This window comes from Toxorhynchites rutilus, chromosome 2, assembly GCF_029784135.1.
Source record: "Toxorhynchites rutilus septentrionalis strain SRP chromosome 2, ASM2978413v1, whole genome shotgun sequence".
NCBI lineage: Eukaryota > Metazoa > Arthropoda > Insecta > Diptera > Culicidae > Toxorhynchites > Toxorhynchites rutilus.
This window is the reverse complement of record NC_073745.1, coordinates 243,314,218-243,332,559: the sequence shown is the minus strand read 5'-3', so window position 1 is coordinate 243,332,559 and position 18,342 is coordinate 243,314,218. Positions and strand designations below refer to the sequence as shown.

The 18,342-nt window shown below is 37.2% G+C and overlaps 1 protein-coding gene across 1 annotated transcript in view; it reads right to left on the bottom strand.

Annotated features, from left to right (window-relative positions):
* The window catches only part of LOC129765312 (tyrosine-protein kinase Dnt), a 192,119-nt gene that overhangs the window by 75,978 nt on the left and 97,799 nt on the right, over positions 1-18,342 (bottom strand). Inside the window, exons 5-6 of the mRNA XM_055765487.1 lie at positions 12,889-13,037; positions 11,349-11,503 (exon numbers count right to left, since the gene is read on the bottom strand). Of these exons, the coding sequence (XP_055621462.1) occupies positions 11,349-11,503; positions 12,889-13,037 (304 nt within the window). The remainder of the gene's footprint in view (positions 1-11,348; positions 11,504-12,888; positions 13,038-18,342) is intronic.

Genomic DNA, 18,342 nt, shown 5'->3' with positions numbered 1-18,342 from the left:
TTTGGACTTGCACCTACATCCATATAAAGTCCAACTGGTACAAAAATTAGAGCGTGGTGACCATGGAATGCGTCGGGCATACGTCGATTGGGTGAACGAACAACAGCAGCAAAATGCTGAATTTTCGCATCAAATTTTCTTCAGCGATGAGGCACATTTCGAGCTCGGTGGCTATGTGAACACGCTAAATTTCCGTATATGCTCAGAAAATCCACACGTGAGTGTTGAGAGACCATTGCATCCGCCAAAAGTCACTGTTTGGTGCGCATTATGGTCTGGTGGAGTCATCGGGCCGTATTTCTTTGAAAATGAGGACGGCGAGACGGTAACTGTGAATAGTGCGCTATGCGCTATGGCTATGGCCGCATGTTAACCGATTTTTTTGCTACAAATTGAAGATATGGATACGGATGACATGTGGTTTCAGCAGGACGGCGCCACGTGCCACACTACACGACCGAACATGGTCATATTGCGAACGAAATTTGAGGGACGCATAATTCCGCGTTTTGGTGATGCCAATTGGCCGTCCAGATCATGCGATTTGAACCCGCTAGACTTTTTTTGTGGGGTTATGCGAAAGACCGTGTCTATGCCAACTCTCCGCAAACTCTTGAACATTTGAAAGACAACATTCGTGAAGTTATGACCGAGATACCGCCCCATATGTGCCGAAAAGTCATCGAAAATTACCTGTTCCGGATCGAGGTGTGCGAGGAAGCCCTAGGTGGACATTTGAATGATGTTATATTTCACACATAATGGCATAAACCAAACTTTAATTTGAAATAAAAGTTTCATCGAAATTCGAATTCTAAGTGTGTTTTATTTCAATTTACTTTCGGAATTTATGTATAACATGGTTAAGAATGTGAATCAGTAGCAAAGGAAATTTTCGCATGTTGGTGCTTACGTCAACCATTCATAATTGGGCAGTTTTGAAATAAGGATTTTTTTCAAAAAAGGGAAAAATTGATTTTTCGGATCACTCTTAGATGGAAATGGGCACCTTAATTGTGGTCCCCATGGCTTAGTGGTAAGTGTTGCGCTAGCTAAATTGACTTTAAAGCCGCATACGATACAATAACATGAAAAGAGCTATGGAGAATCATGGACGAAAACGGCTTCCCCGTGAAGCTGACAAGACTGGCTAAGGCTACGATGGATAGAATACAGTTCTTCTTCTTGAATGGCGTTAACGTTCCTTTGTGGAACTTTTGCCGTCTCAACGTATGCATTAACTAGCGTCATTTATTAATACTTGGTTGAGAATTCTTAAGACAAATAACACGCCTTGAATGTATTCCGAGGGGCAAGCTCTTGAATACGCGTGACCACAGTGCAAGTCGAAGGAAATTTCTTTGACGAAAAATCCCCCGACCAGAACGGGAATCGAACCCGAACACCCGGATAGAATACAGTGCTGTGTGCGAATATCGGGTGGATTATCTTATTCACTCGTGTCCCGCAGGGGGCTTTGACTAGGTGATGGTCTCTCTTGCCTGCTATTCAACATTGCCCTAGAGGGTGTTATGAGACGAGCGGCGTTTAACTTGCGTGATACGATTTTCAATAGATCCAGTCGATTCATCTGCTTCGCTGATGACGTAGACACTGTCGGCAGAACCAGACTCAAGCACGAAGCGGAGAGAATTGGACTAAAAATCAATGCGTTTAAAACCAAATACATGCTGGTTCCGGATCCGAGCACGACAGGACCCGATTAGGTAGTAGTATAATGATCGACAGCGATGAGTTCGAGGTAGTGGACCAATTTGTCTACCTTGGCTCAATGGTAACATCTGACAATGATACCAGCCGCGAGATCCGGAGACGCATCCTCAGTGGAAGTCGTACCTATTATGGTCTCCACAAACACTTAAGGTCAAACAGACTTAGCAGTCGTGCGAAATGTTCCCTGTACAAAGCGCTCATAAGACCGGTTGTCCTCTATGGGCACGACACTTGGTCTTTGAACGACATGTGTTAAGAACCATCTTCGGCGGTGTACAGGAGGACGGCGTATGGAAGCGAAGGATGAACCACGAGCTCACGCAACTCACCGGCGAACCCAGTATCTAGAAAGTGATCAAAGCTGGGAGGATACGCTGGGCAGGACATGTTGCAAGAATGTCGGACAACTATCCTGCAAAAATGATGTTCATCGGAAATCCGGCTGGTACGAGACGACGCGGAGCGCAAGGTGGTTAGACCCAGTTGATAATGGTGAGCACGGGGTGCCCGCGGAATTGCTGAGAGATAGCCTCGAACTCAGGTTATTCAAGAAAAATTGAGCCATGTTGTAAAGACGTTGAGCCAACATAAATAAATAAATGAATGAAAGTGAGAGATGTTAAACGGCAATGACGCATGTCCGATATTGTTTATTGAACGTCACAAAAGAAGACTTTTTGCGTCGAATCGCTACCAGGTATGAAAAATGGATCCAAATATCTCGTAGATCATATGTCCAGCAATCAGGAACATCAAGACCGAAGCTGAATATTCGCGGTGCCCAAATAATACTCTGAATTTGGTGGGGTTAAAAAAGTGTGATGCCTTCTGAGCTTTTAAAACTTGATCAAACGATCAATTGAATTTCAAAACTCTGTACAAGAGACTGATTATGGAATGTATTATAGTATAACAAATATATTGGAGTTGAGTTATATTTTATGTGGAAAAATGTTGCGATCCAGTTGACACACTCAACTAAAGCAGTGGTTTTCAACCTTTTTTGCTCAATTCCCCCCTTTGCGAAGAAAAATAATCCCAGTGCTTCACCCTTAACAATATTTTGTAAGAATGTCTGTAGCATATCAGTAAAGTAATATAAGAATACAAACGGTTTTCAAGATATATTCGCAACAAATTTGATTTTATACTTGTATCTGATCATCTTCATCTTCATCATCTTCATCATCTTCATCTTCAAAGCAAACTAATGTTCCAAATTCCCCACTAGGGGGGAATTCACCACCGGTTAAAAATCACTGACCTAAAGGGTGTACCGTTTAAAATCGGCACACACTCAAATTGCTCTAACTTTGGATCCGTTGGGTAAAATTAATTGAAATTTTGCGTGGATATAGCTTATTGTGTATTTTTCTCACTTTGTGAGTTGATTTCATTCAGGCTTGATCCGAAACTTTCGTCATTGCCAGTCGGAAGGCATTTCAAACCATTTTTAAATTTGTTCTTTGATACAAGGAAAATATGTTTCAAGTTTAACTTAAACTTGAACTTCACTTCTTGACAAATGCTGTACAATTTCCTTTTATATGGTCTTCTGTATTGTTTCGTCGTCTAGTACATCATCATTCGCTATCGAAAGTCTTTCAAACATTGTGAAGTTATTCAATTGAACATTACATTTCAGGTTTGGAAATGTTTGCCGAGGATCGCAAATTTAAGCGTCTCCAATAATTTTTTTGTGGCAGTTTATGCTAATCATTGTCATTCTTCAAAGCAAACTAATGTTCCAAATTCCCCACTAGGGGGGAATTCACCACCGGTTAAAAATCACTGACCTAAAGGGTGTACCGTTTAAAATCGGCACACACTCAAATTGCTCTAACTTTGGATCCGTTGGGTAAAATTAATTGATTTTTGCGTGGATATAGCTTATTGTGTATTTTTCTCACTTTGTGAGTTGATTTCATCAGGCGCCCAAAAGTTTTCAAAATGACAACGAAAGAACGTGCGTGCGCGAAAAAATTTTTGCACGAGTACTTCGAGAACAAGGATCTGATGCATCGTGTCATCTGAAAAAAGTTGGGAATCACGAATTCCACGGTGTCTGGTATCATAAAACGGTCTGACTGTTGATCGGTAGCGGAGATTCTGAGAAAAAGCCGTCTGGTCATTGAGAATAATCATGAACGAGTGGTTAGAACCTTTGAACGGAAATCGAACGCCTCAGTTCGAGATGTGGCTTCAAAGTTGCATGTGTGCAGAACTTTCATGCAGAATACCAAAACTCGAGCTGAACTACGGCCAGAAGTTAACGATACCACACTGCTGCGTTATGGATGATGAGACATATGTGAAGGCGGACTTTAACCAGATCCCAGGAAACCTGTATGCAGAGATGCCAACCTTCATGATTTTTCAGGATTTCTCAGACTTTTTGCCACGATCCCCGATATCGTGACAAACACTCAATTTTACATCTATATATATTAGGGTGCCAATGGAAATGGTCATTTCTAATTTCAAGAAGTTACCCCATAAAAAATGTAAAGGAAATCGGGGTTTTCGAAAATTTTTTGAAACATGAAACATTTTGCATGAAAATTGCATGAAACGTCGAGATCTAGTGTTATCCCGAAAAAATTTGTTTTTGTTGTAAATCGACACTCTGGGACTTTTTTGGAATACGAGACGAAACGTATTGTTTTGAGTACCAATAAAAATAGCTATCTCGATTTTTCATCCGGAACTTCGTGCGAAATGTTGATTTGCACGATAATATACCCTATGCAAAATATTAGCTCATTCGACCTTCATTTATTAGTGTTGTAGACGTTAAAATTTTAGTTTTTTTTTGAAAAACGAAAAATCACCGAAAATCGGGGTTTTCAAAAAAAAATGGTTTTTTCCGTCTGAAAAGTCGACTTTTTAGATTTTTTTTTATATAACTCATGCATGCAATCTCGACGAGATCTCTTTCATGCAATCTTAAGACATTCGGCAACAAACAAAAATTTTCGAAAACCCCGATTTCCTTTAGTTCCCCCTTGGATGATTTATCGATTTTCAAAAAACTCAAACTTTGACCGCTTTGCGCCACTCTCCGTTAAGTCCGATTGAGCTGATATTTGGCATAGTGTGTTTTTTCGAGGTGGTGAACATTTTGTATAAGGTAACTTTTTGAATTTTTTTCCTATACATTCATTGGCACCCTACTATATATATAAATCTCGTGTCACGATGTTCGTGGCCGAACTCCTCCGAAACGGCTCGACCGATTTTAATGAAAATATACTCAGAAAACTTGGTCGGCATGAGAATAGGTCGTAAACTATATAGGATACCGCTAGGATACCGATTACTGTATATTTAATACCGATTTGGGTGGTCCTATGCAAGATTTTTTTTCTGAATAATTTAGTTTTTGTATTTTTTTTGCATACATTTGGTTTGACAAAATACATATATATCTAATTTTCACCCCTATCTCCTATTTTTAATCGCGATATTTGAATTTTTATATAAGCAATACCCAATAAATGATCCGTCGTTCGTTTTTCAAACAGGACGAATTTATTTACGTTGTCAAATGCAAGATCATCCGCTTCATCGAATCTTCACCCCATACATACGCAGGTAGCCTCTATTCGACTAAAGCTAGGCGCATCGCCGGCGAACTGGAAGCCTTTGTGGATGAGCACAATGAATTTATTCTAAACACACACATGCTCGGAATGCGAAGTAATAATCACGCTATTGTGGTCAATCCTGATAAAAAACCGACTGAAGAACACTTTTGTAGATCCAATGCGCCACAGTTCCTTCAATCATTAAGAACATCATTACTCATTTTGAATTAATATTTTTAAACATGTGGTTGGAGGAGACGAAACAAACAAGAGAGTGCCCGATGGATTCTTATGAGTGTCGTTTGATGAATTGACACAGTCAGGACAACGTTATTATACGATGTCTTGAGCTGTGCCAATAATCCATGTCAACATATACGCAAAAGGTAGAGAGCAAACGACTGTGATTCCTATGAGCCCATCAACAGAATACATTCACTTGCGAGACGCTATCATGAGCAACACCAACACAGTTTATGCTGGAACGACAGCACGTGTGTTCAAACAAAAGAAATGAAGTCTTTAATGAGCCCCATTACAAAAATGCACGTATTCCGTCCAACATGTTGCTGGATGTAACGAATGTTAAATAAAAAATGAGTATTTTTCAATACCTTTCAGTAACTCAAATAAAGAGCGTAAAATTTTCTTTCTCCAAGAAAATTGCTCTTTGGGCTCCCTAGAAATAGTAGGCGTGTTTGGTTTTGCTAGTTTGAATTTAGTCAAAGCAAAGATGGCGTCGAAACAGCACATGCTCCGCGAACGCATTGTACGGTTCTACGAAACGCATTTCCAGCAAGGAAAAAAGTTCACGGTGGCACATTTTAAGGAAGAAAATGTACTTGTCAGTACGGTATATCGTATCCTGGGTTCCCTGAACATATAGCGGAAGGTCGGAAGTGGTCGTCCAGTGACGATAATGTCGAAGCAAAGAAAGACATCGTTAAAGAAGCTGTTTGACAACAAGGACGCAACCAGCAATACGGTAAGATTTATATAATCGAACCAAATAACATCAAAATATGAAAACTATCTTCAATTCTACCCTGCTGATATGCTTTCCTCATTTGGTGAGTAAATTTTCAATCCAAAATATGCATGCAAAATGCAGAGAAATTCTGAGTATAGATTCTTCTGTGATTGACTGTAGTGCTGCAGATTTTGGGGAAAAAATATTGACGATAAAAAGATCCGGCGACACACTGGCTTTTCCTCTTCTGGAAGAGTTTATACCATGCCTATCAATTTTTCAACATTCCTCAACATCGGTTGAACAACTTTTCTCTCAATTCAATATTAATAAAACGAAGATTAGAAGAATAGACTAGGAAGGTGCATTGGAAGGAATGTCAGCCACTTACAAAAATGTAGGGCTAAATATAAAAGATACAAGTTCCATTAATTTCGCAGCAAATAACATCTAAATCATTCAGAATTAAAGATGTTGAATAATCTGATGATGTCGATTTCGTGCCGAAAGATCTGAACCCCCAAAAACTCTGGAACTGCGCTCAATAGAAAAACATTGGACCATTTTGAAGGGGAACCCTAGGGTGTCAATGAAAATGGTCATCTCTAATTTCAAAAAGTTACCTCATAAAAGATGTTCACCACCTGCAAAATATATGCTCAATCGGACTTAAGGGAGAGAGACGCAAAGCGGTGACAGTTTGAGTTTTTTGAAAATCGAAAAATCAATCGAAAGGAAATCGGGGTTTCGAAAAAAAATGATGCCAAAAGTCTTAAAATTGCATGAAACGTCGAGATCTAGTGTCATCTCGAAAATTTTTTTTGGTCAAAAATCGACATTCTGGGACTTCGGAATACAAAACGAAACGTATGGTTTCGGGTACCAATCAAAATAGTGATCTCGATTTTTCATTCGAAACTTGCTGCGAAATGTTGATTTGCACGATAATATATCCTTTGCAAAATATTAGCTCATTCCAACTTGATTTATTATTGTCACAAACGTAAAAAATTGAGTTTTCTTGAAAAACGAAAAATCACTGAAAATCTGGGTTTTCAAAAAAAATTTCATGGTGCCAAATGTCTTAAAATTGCATTACTCATCGAGATTTACTGTTAACTCGCAACAAAAAATTGTAAAAAAATTTTTTTTTTTAGATAACTGTAAATCTCGATGTGTCATGCAATTTTAAGACATTTGGCATCGAAAAAAAAAATTCAAAACCCCGATTTCCGGTAATTTTTCAGTTTTCAAAAAACTCAAATTTTAACGTCTGCAACACTAACAAATGAAATTCGAAGGAGCTAATATTTGGCATAAGGTATATTATCGGTATATTATTACAAGTTTCGAACGAAAAATCGAGATAATTATTTTTATTGGCACTTAAAACCATATGTATAACCTCGTACTCCGAAAAAAGTCCCAGAGTGTTAGTTTTCGACTATTTTTTTTTTTGATATGACACTAGATCTCGACGTTTCTTGCAATTTTAAGACATTTGGCATAAAAAAAAAAAAAAAAATTTCGAAAACCTCGATGGGTGATTTTTTCGAATTTTCAAAAAACTCAAACTTTGACCGCTTTGCGCCACTCTCCCTTAAGTCCGATTGAGCTAATATTTGGCATAGGGTGTTTTTTCGAGGTGGTGAACATTTTGTATCGGGCAACTTTTTTAAATTTTAGGGTCGATTTTTTTCCCATACATTCGTTGGCACCCTAGGGAACCCTCTGAAACGGCCTAAAGTGGTGAAGAATGTAGAAGAAATGAAGTAAGCATGGATTAATATGCAAAAAGCTGTCGGTTCTGAGGTCGTGCAGAACTTTATAGCTGGGGTTAAGGCCAAGGTTCGCGCATTCGGATATAAAGACGATATAAATTTAATAAATGTAACTAAAACTAATTTTCCCTGATTTTTCTGAAGTGATCCTGAGTTTTCCTGATTTTTTAGTTTTTCATTTTATCACAATAAATAGGATCCGTATTATGAATACCGGGATTCCTGTCAAAATTTCACTGTTTGGATATGAGAACTGTCAGAATAGCCAACATAAAAAGCTTTCCGGTTCTGCCTTGTATAGTGATTGCTCTTTCTTTCGTTTATTATTTATTATTAGGTACAGGTCGGACTCGATTATATACAGACTCGATTATATGTGATTCGATTGTATACAATTTTGGACTCGATTATATACAGTTTGGAAAAAATATTTTTTTTATATTTCAAATATGACTTATTTCAAGAAGAAATGTAACCTTTCAACGTTAAGGTGTAATTTAAGTGGCTATTACATGTACAGTGGGGTAAAAATCGTGATTTTTGAAGATTTTGATTGAATTTTCACCAAGAATTGTTTATAATTGAATTTGAATTTTCACCAAGAATTGTTTATAATTGTTATAAGAACAAATTGTAGAACGGTTAAAAAGCTTCAATTTAATTGATAAAAACAATCTAGTTTAATATAATTTTTTAGAATGAGATTAATAATAACACATTGAAATTAATTAACTTTTATGTTTTTCACTTCCAAAATGTTATTAAAATCCACTTATTTAGATGTTCCACTACTATATCCTGTACTAATCGTCAATCGTCTTCTGTAGCGTACTTTGTAATGTAGAGCCAGTTTGGACAACAGAGTTCGAAACAAAAAAAAAAGTTCAATAACTCTGTCATTGTTGAAATTCGAACATATGCGTAGAAGGTTTTTTCTCATCAAATAAGATCGTCTATCACCTTCTGAATGAATCCGGATAAATTTATTTTTTTCATGTGAGAAAGGTGTTTTCTGACTTTAAGGGGTTGAATCAAAATCGAAATTCCTCTTTAATATTCAAAAAACAAAAAATACATGCAAAAAAAAACGAATAACACAAAATCTTTTTTTGACTCGATTATATACAGGATTCGATTATATACAGTGAAAAGAAATCAAAAACTGTATATAATCGAGTCCGCGCTGTATTAATATTTATTTGAATGCTTAACACACGTAGTGCGTTTATTCCACCTGAAAATCCATTATGATTTTCGCTTCACAATGACAGAAAATGAAACCGTCAACGCCAATTAAACTAATGAACATTGACAATAATTTTGCTAGATCTTTCTCTTTCTCTCTCTCTCTCTCTCTTTCTCTCTCTCTCTCTCTTTCTCTCTCTCTCTCATATATATTTAGTAGTTTTTTTTTGTAAAGAACATAATTATAAATTATTCAAAAGCCGTTAAATATGTATGACATGTATTCTCGTAGGCCTAGTATCACGAACCGTAATACTAATAGTGTATAGTTGTGGAAATCTCCAAAAAAAGGACAAGCGAAAGTTTGCTCAAGTATAACACAACGTAATAAAAATGGGGGTCTCCGTAGCCACATTGGTTGCGCGTTCGCTTAGTAAGCGATCGATCGTGAGTTCAAAACTCAGGGCCCCCATTGACCATCTTTGTGTTGTTACAGAATAACTACGTCCACGCAACAATCATCAGCGATGGAGATCGATCCACGGTCGAAATAAGATCGATTCATCCATACAACTGCTCTGCTCTGCAAGAAACATCGGGCTGCTGTTCTATAAATAACTCAACAATGGATCAACGACTGTCTCCGCTGTCCAGTCTTAACTGGATAATGGAAGAACAGATAGAAAACTCTTACGCCTAAATGGCTACTGTGTAAATGTGTACCATTGCAATGGTATAGAAGGGAATACTCTAACGCCGAAAAATGGCAACTGTGTAATGTGCTAATTATAGATATGATAAATATGTGACATGTACACGATTAAAATTCGGCTCTGTTACAGCTACAATGCTAATGGGCCTAAAATAAACAAAAAGGGATAAAAAAACGTAATAAAAATAATGAAACAAATGAAACAAATGAAATAGACTTGGTGCGGAAATAATGGAAAGAATATTAGCCGCTAAGAATTATGTCTTCAACTGAAAATAAAGATTCCCTCATATTTTCGCAGCAAATTCGTGCCGCCATTGATGTTGAATAAATCCTGACGTTGATCAAGAGTAATCCTCAGTATACGTCAAATAAATAAGTAAATTCAATACAGATATCTTGAACCACCGACGATGACCATCTGCTTGGTTACGTATTTCGAGACGATATGTGGGTTCCACACAATTTGAATGAAATGCCTTCAATGGATTGCATTTCAATCTGCCGCTCGCTTTATAAATGTAACGGAACTTCCGTTATGAAGCAAATCGTCTACAATTACCGGTTATTACACCCTCAGATTATTACAGGTTCAGGTTTTTACAAAATTCATTCAAGGGCAAGAACCTCGATTCGATGGACAGCATAAAAAATACCTTGAACAGTTTTCGACGAGAAAGCGAACATGATCTGGTAGAATAGAATTTTGAAGCTGTATGAAACACGGCGAAAGATCGTGGAACAAAACTGTGCACATAAAATTGAATAAATGTATGTCTGCCTATAAGAATGATGCCTTTGTTCTCATAAAAATTGGCGCGAACATTCCGGACATCCCAAAATGAGCTATCCTGATTTATCCTGATTTTTATTTTCATTTTCCCTTATTTTTGAAAATTATAGTTGGTGACACTGGTTACACCCTCAATATTTTTTTTTAGTTGGCGAAATTCAGTTCCTCCAGCTTAGAAATGAAAAGATGAATGTAATTTTTTCAACTGCAGCTGTATGATTCAGTCGTTCTATGATTAGCTAGAAATCGCAAAATATTATATAATATAATTTTTGTACACAATGCCAATAGGAGTACCCAAGCACTTCTTCAACAGGGAAAAATACGAATGGAATCCAGCATTTTCTGCAGCCCGGTTTGTTATCCCAACGAGAGAGAGAGAGAGGTGCGTCAGCTGCAGTCTGCCAGTCTGCAGCACAAAATCAACATAACCGTTTCCAGAGGTTGAAACAAAGTGCTCCCCCGATAGAGAGTGACCGTGACGGGCAGCGGAACGTGCAGAACGATAAAATACATCCATCCAGTGGAAACGGCAAAAAAACCGCATTTCGTTTTCCTCGGATCGCGCGCGCTCGCTTGGACTCACCTGGGTAAGCTGCGATGAAGCGTAATAGGACACCCGGGACGGACAGACCGAATCCGGCTTCGCGTAAACCGACTCCGTGGTGGCATTGCTCTGGCCATGGTTCAGCGGGAGCAGCGCCGTTGCATACGGCGATGGCGATGGAGTGCTTCGGAACCCTGGAAAAGATAAAACAAATGCCGCAGGGGTAACAATAACAGCGACATCGGCGGGAGACCGAAAGGGTGAGGTGAGGTGAGGTGAGAAAACGAGATGAAATACGATGATTATCCTCTCATGATGATAAAGGGGCAAGTGCAAATCTCTGCATCGGGATGATGTGCTTCGAAGGGTTGTTTTGCGGAAACTTTTTTTTTGGTTCTGCCAGAGGGGTGATGAAAAAACAAGGAAAATGAGAAATAACATCGTTGCGCTTGCCGGCAAAGCTGGATTAGGTGGATGCGTGTAAAGCCGGGAACGACCGATTTTCTCATACGTTCCGTTTGGATTCGGTTTACTTGGTTGTGTTTATTATATTTCATGGATTAGTGAATTTTGTTTACGTGCGAGTTCGTGAATGTGATAAGCGAGAAATGGGAATTTGAAGCGCGTGGAAATAGCTGGCGGGATTTTGTGGGATCATGGAATGCTGTAATATGATGTTGTAGTATTTCCCAGTTACATGTTCCGTAGAGTTGTTCGTTTTCAAGTCCATTCATTTGTTTAACAACGTTATGGTTCAAAAGTTTGTCCCAGTTTGTGCGTTCATGTTTGCCTGTGTGAAAATAATAATAGTTTCCGTGTGAGTGGTGTCAGCGGTAATTACACAAATCATAGTGAAAGCTTCGTAGGTTCAATATCCGTTTGAGTCAGCACATTGTTTCATCAAATAAATTTAGTTTTACTTGTACTGGTATTCGTGTGTGGTAACGTGCTGGTAACGAAACCTCTAATAAAAAATAAACTATTAGCCACGTAAAAAAGGCTGTGTTTATCAAAAACGTCAATGCCAGATTAAAAAGAAGACTTCTATGTGCGTATTTCGAATCTGGAAATTCTTCCTCTCTTTCGACTGTACCAAAGTTCTTAAAAGTATTCTCAACGATGCGTATTTTTTTTTATATTGTTGAAATCTAGATATAAAATAAAAAAAAGTGTAGGTATACTGTTAGATATAGATTCAAAGAAATATTTGTACCAGACAGGCACAAGCTCGAGATTTTTTTAGTGAAAATTAACCCAAAGCTTTCACCATGATATGTGCCATAGGAATTCACTAATCATGGGAGTCGCCATGATTTGTAGACTTGAATGGAGCGTAACTAAATTGCGAAAGCACACTGAAACACTTAAGCAAATAAATAAATGAATACATGGTAAATATGCAATAAACGATACATACAGTTGTTTCATGCAAACCTGAACACCCCTTTGCGGCAAATGATGATGAGAATGATTGTTGTGGCATGCATATTGGTTGGGTGTGACGATGCTGATGATTATTCCTGCCTGACTTGCCGAACGAACGAAATCCAGCTCGGCAAGTGAGCAGGTTCATACTTACACGATTTTTTCGACTCACTGATGGGGTATTTGTTGAGGCTAGCAATCGTGGCGTAGGAGCCACTGTTCGCACTGGGCGGTCGCCCCAGGGGATCCAGACGGATGAACACATTCTGATGGCTGCCATAAGCAGCGGTGGTGAAGCTAGTGCTGTTTGTTGTTTTGTAGGAGTAAGGTCGAAACGAAAGCGAGAACAGAGTAGAAAAATTGGGTTATTTTAAAGTGTCAAATTTGTTGGCAAATACTTAGTAACAAATAATTTCGTATTAAAATTTTTGCCTGTCGGCATCTATATTGTTTGGTTCGGTTTGAAGTGATTGTCTTATAATCGCTGTGATTTCAGCACTTGGATAGGACGTGCTGAACGAGCTTTCGGGATAGGATTACCCATAATTGATAGGATAGGATAGGATAAGATAGGATAGGATAGGATAGGATAGGGATAGGATTACCCAAATTGTCAACTCGCAAAAATAATAGTTATTAATTGACGAGTTAAGATTTTTTTATGCCAAATTTGCATTTTTCCCATAAATATAACCGTTTAAATTATTTGAAGGACATTTCATTACTTGTTTTGAATATAATATTTTTCTGTGGTAATTCTGTGCGTCACCTGTTTTACGTTGACGGTTCATAGATATTAGATCGAAGGCATGTATGACAAAAAAAAATGGGAGCCCAATTGTAACAAACAACTGGTTTTCCTGTTGCGTGAGCCACGGCGGAAAAGAGATTGGGTGGAAATCAATTGGTTTACAGGTCTGGCATCTCGTTTCACAATATTTTCTGTTTCACAATTTTTTCCGAAGATATAGCCGTTCGTCAGATTAATGAAAGACCTTCTATCAGTGAATGAATAATTTGAAAGGGTTCATAACACGTAAAAAGCTGTTTTGTGTGGAATGAGTTGAAGGAGCTCTATGAAAAATGACTAGAAATTGTATAGTTCACGGGATCGTTATTTGAGAGCTACCTTGAAGCACGGAGATGCCAGTGTGAAGGTATGAGGTTATTTTCCAGAAATGAGCCAGAAAATGACCCATTTTATTCACAGATCAATGATTTTAAAAAATCAGCGCTGAGAAGACGATGCCATATCTCCGTTATCGTTGTATAAAATCTTTTTGGTCGCCTCAAGGTTTGAACTTAAATTCAACAGAGAGAGTATTTGTGAACTATCTGGACTGTAACCTTATTGGAAACGTTGTCACGAACAAATATAATAATTTCTATATGAGGAATAAGAATGGACCCTCTCCGATTTTTTTTCGAAACCTCGAACATATGGTGGCATCTACCCAAAATTACAAATTACAATTTTGGGTAGATGAGAATTACAACCATATGACCAATTTCATAATTTCTACTATATTTCATATAATAAAAATAAATTAATAACGATTTTTTTAATAAAAGAATAATGACGCTTTTCTTAAAATCAGTCCAAAGTAAAATCGTTTTAATGAACATTTGTTCGCATAGTTAGACGTAATCACCATGTTGCTCTGTCGGTAGCGTTAGTATTTACATTTTCGTTAATAGTAAAAATGTCTCCGTCCGTAGTTTCAATTGTTATTGGATAAAGCGTTTCAATGGTTTCTTATATTCATCTATTTGGATTTACTAAGTAATAAGACACTATCGTGACAGGCATGTTTGGACTCTACAAAGAATGTGATTCAAATGTAGAACTAGCTTATAGCACATAATACTAACAATTGTTGATTTTCGAACGAAATATGAAAGCTGTATGGAACTACGTCTGTTATGCGGACAAACAGTGATTTTTCGGAAACGTTTTTTTCAAAATTTCTCAAATGTTTTCGAACGAAAAATATTTGTTTGCATGTTGAGCAAACGTATTATAACGTATTGCGTAGAGTGCATAACGATGAAAAAGACGATTTTGTTCATTTTGTCGCTTACGTTTCCTATACAAACATGGACAGACCAGATGTAGAAGGTTTCAAAAAAAAAAAAAAAAGAATAGGTCGCGTCAAAATCTGCCGTCTTTCGGCTAATTTGGCGAGGAATTGCTAGGGCATCTTGCGTTGCCAACCTTCCAGATTTATCTGGAATCTTCCAGATTTTTACGAATTATTAAAACATCCAGACTATCCTTTAATTATCTAGTTCAGACATTTTTCGATTCTTCCAGATTTCTCTAGATTTATCGCAATAATATAACATAAACACTTCTGGATGGTTTCGAGTTTCAAGTTGATGAACTTTCAGCAATTACTCAGTGACATTCCGGATGGAACAAAACAGATTTTTCATGACATTTGTAGAAACCTAACCTATATTCCTTGCGAAGCAACAAATTTTATGTGATTTTACAGCTTCTCTGATAGCGACTTCGTTTTTGTTTAGTTCCAAGTTTCAGCTTCCAACCTAGGTTCGCACGAGTTCCAACCTAACTGCTGTCCAAGTGTTTTTTCATTAACTCAGTTTCACCCTAGTTTCGCACTAGTTCCAACGAGTGTTGTCATATTTTTATTTGTACCAGAAGGGAAAAAATCTTTCTCATTTGTATTCTTCCTTCAAAATATCTGTACCAAAAATCTGAACCATCGAAATTATTCATTGTAGAGAAAAATACTGAAAAATAAAAAAATACTCATTTATTCAGAACAAAATATTATATTTACTTACTAACTTCATATCTAGATTATTTACTACAAATAATAGGACGTATTAACGCTGTACATTAACATTTGCTAGCCTCAAATCACTCGTGTGTTTGATGATGCCTATACATAGTTTTTCTAAATTTAGATTGCATACTATCCTTCAATAAAATTTTCGATATAAATTTCACACTCGGAAAAAATCTGTACCAATCTGCACTTTTTGACGAAAATCCGTACAGAATCTGTACCAAAAATAACGAACAAATCTATACCTTTCCAGATAAATCTGTACGTGTGGCAACACTGGTTCCAACCCGAAAACTGTTGGATTCGCACTGAGATATTTTCATTCGGATTATGATTTGATGAGTATATTCGTGCTGACGGTATTAAGCTTCATGTGCCTTCCAAATAAAAATTATGAATAAAAATTCACTTTTACGAATCGAATATGAATTCTATGTGAGGAACGAAGATGTTTTTTTTTCGAAATTGCGAAAACATACGAACACGTTGAGCCCCGTGTCGGTCCCTAGAGACTGACGATGAGCTTTTTGTTAGAAAAACGTTAATCACTGGGACTGTCAGTTACAAAATATGGAAACATTTGAATATATGATATTTGTTTTCGGATGTTTTATGATATGTGACTACTTTCTAGTCAAATTTCTGACCTTTTTATTTGTTTACAATAAATATCTGTGGGAGCGGAGACTGACAGCGATATTGTGTAAATACTCTTGATGTGGGTTGAATGGGAATTTTAGCAAAAAAAAAATCAGGGCTCAACATGTTAAACGAAAATTGTGTCTAATGAGGATTTTATATTATAATGGGTCTTGTGAGAAAAAAAACAGGAAATGTATAGACAAATGGTAAAGTTAGTGTTAGAAATGCAGGTTTTAGGTAATCAAGCAACATGAGGTACAAATTTTCTTTCAAATTTCAATAATTTTACACTGCACTCAGACCTGCTGATCTGATAGAGAATAATTTGCCCAAGCCCAAGCACGAATATCGCCACCAGACGTCGACACTGTACATTTATCATCGCAATATAAACAACTCAGACTGTATAACGCTCACCAACAAACCGCCTCATTCGTGATCCCGAAAACCATTTTTTTAATTACATAGTCAGGTTGGAACTAATCCAGGTTCAAAAAAAAAAAAAAGATAAGCTGTCACTAGAAGCTGTTGCTTAGAGAGTCCTTGGTAGGAGTTATGCTCTAGGAATCTCTTTCAGTAGATTCTGTGGAATGGGCCAAAGTGGTATCAAATTATAACTCGTTGAATGGTCAATTTTATCAGTTCTTTTCGACTAATCTGTCATTTGACATATATCCTCAAACTGATGAATGAAACGAAGAAGCTTTTGTAAGAAGCTGCAACATTTCCCGATACTATCGAACGGTACCAGTTATTTTTATATATAATGCTTCAATGTATGATAAATATACTGTTCCATATGTATCGGTATCAATATAATACCATCAGGAATGGAAAATTTGCAAAAAAAAAACAAAATTAAAAAACCTCTATTTGAAAAATATCCAGACAAAAATAGGATTTCTATTCACCAGCATCCACTGCACTGCGATGAACAAAGAGAATCAATTGTGTTTTTTAAATGTTATAATTACCTAAATTTCAGCATTTGAACCTTCGAGTAGATAATAAAACAATCAGATCAGTAGTGAAATTAAAATATAATTGGTTCTTAGCATTATAACTCCTCGGATTCAACATTGAATTATTCCACATACTCAGCAATTACTCATACCGTTGGAGTAAATCCCTCCACCATCTTTATGCGATTGATCATGATATCGGTAAATCATGTTGCTAAAATTACCAACATTGCAGATAACCTTTACAAGTTCAATTAATTGACAAAACACGAACCTGCTGTTCTTATCATATCCCAAAGTATTCAGGACAAAGTACTATCATAAACTCGCAACAAATCAAGAGCACCTTTTTCAGACATTTCACTAAATTTCTTCCAAACCTATAATACAATAATAAAAATACTAACGCTACAAACAGAGCGTCTAGCGGACAAATGTTCACTGAAACGATTGATTGCCGCATAAATAGACGCAAGCATTTTCCAAATGGAAAAATATGTTATAATCCGCAAAATCAGCGAGGCCCTCTTTTTGTCGATAATATACTTCAACTGGACAGATCATTTCATCGAAAATTTGCATGGTTATGCTTGTAGGCCAAAAAACAACAAAAATGCGTTTTCCCAACACTAATGGTGTCGTCGATTACGTCTCCTATGCAATCATGGGCAGATTTGTAATCTATATATATAAAAATGGATTTCTGTCTGTCTGTCTGTCTGTCTGATTCTTATGAACTCGGATACTAGTGAATCGATCATCATGAAAATTAGTTTGTAGGGGTTTTTGGAGCCGGGGAAGGTTTTCGTGATATTTTGAGACCCCTCCCCCCTCTCTAAGGGGGGGCCGCCATACAAATTAAACACAAATTTCTACATTACTCGAGAATTAATGAAGAAAATGAAACCAAATTAGGCATATTGAGGTTTTAGGGTGCAATAAATGTTTCTATGGTGGTTAGACTCTCCACCCCTCTCTCTAAGGGGGTTGGGGGGGTGCCATACAAATGAAACACAAATTTCTACATTTCTCGAGAATAAATCAAGCAAATGAAACCAAATTTGGCATGTGAATGTTTTAGGATGCAATAAACTTTTCTATGGTGGTTAGACACTCCTCCCGCTCTCTAAGGGTGGGCTATCATACAAATGAAACATAAGTTTTTGCATAACTCGAAAACTAATCAAG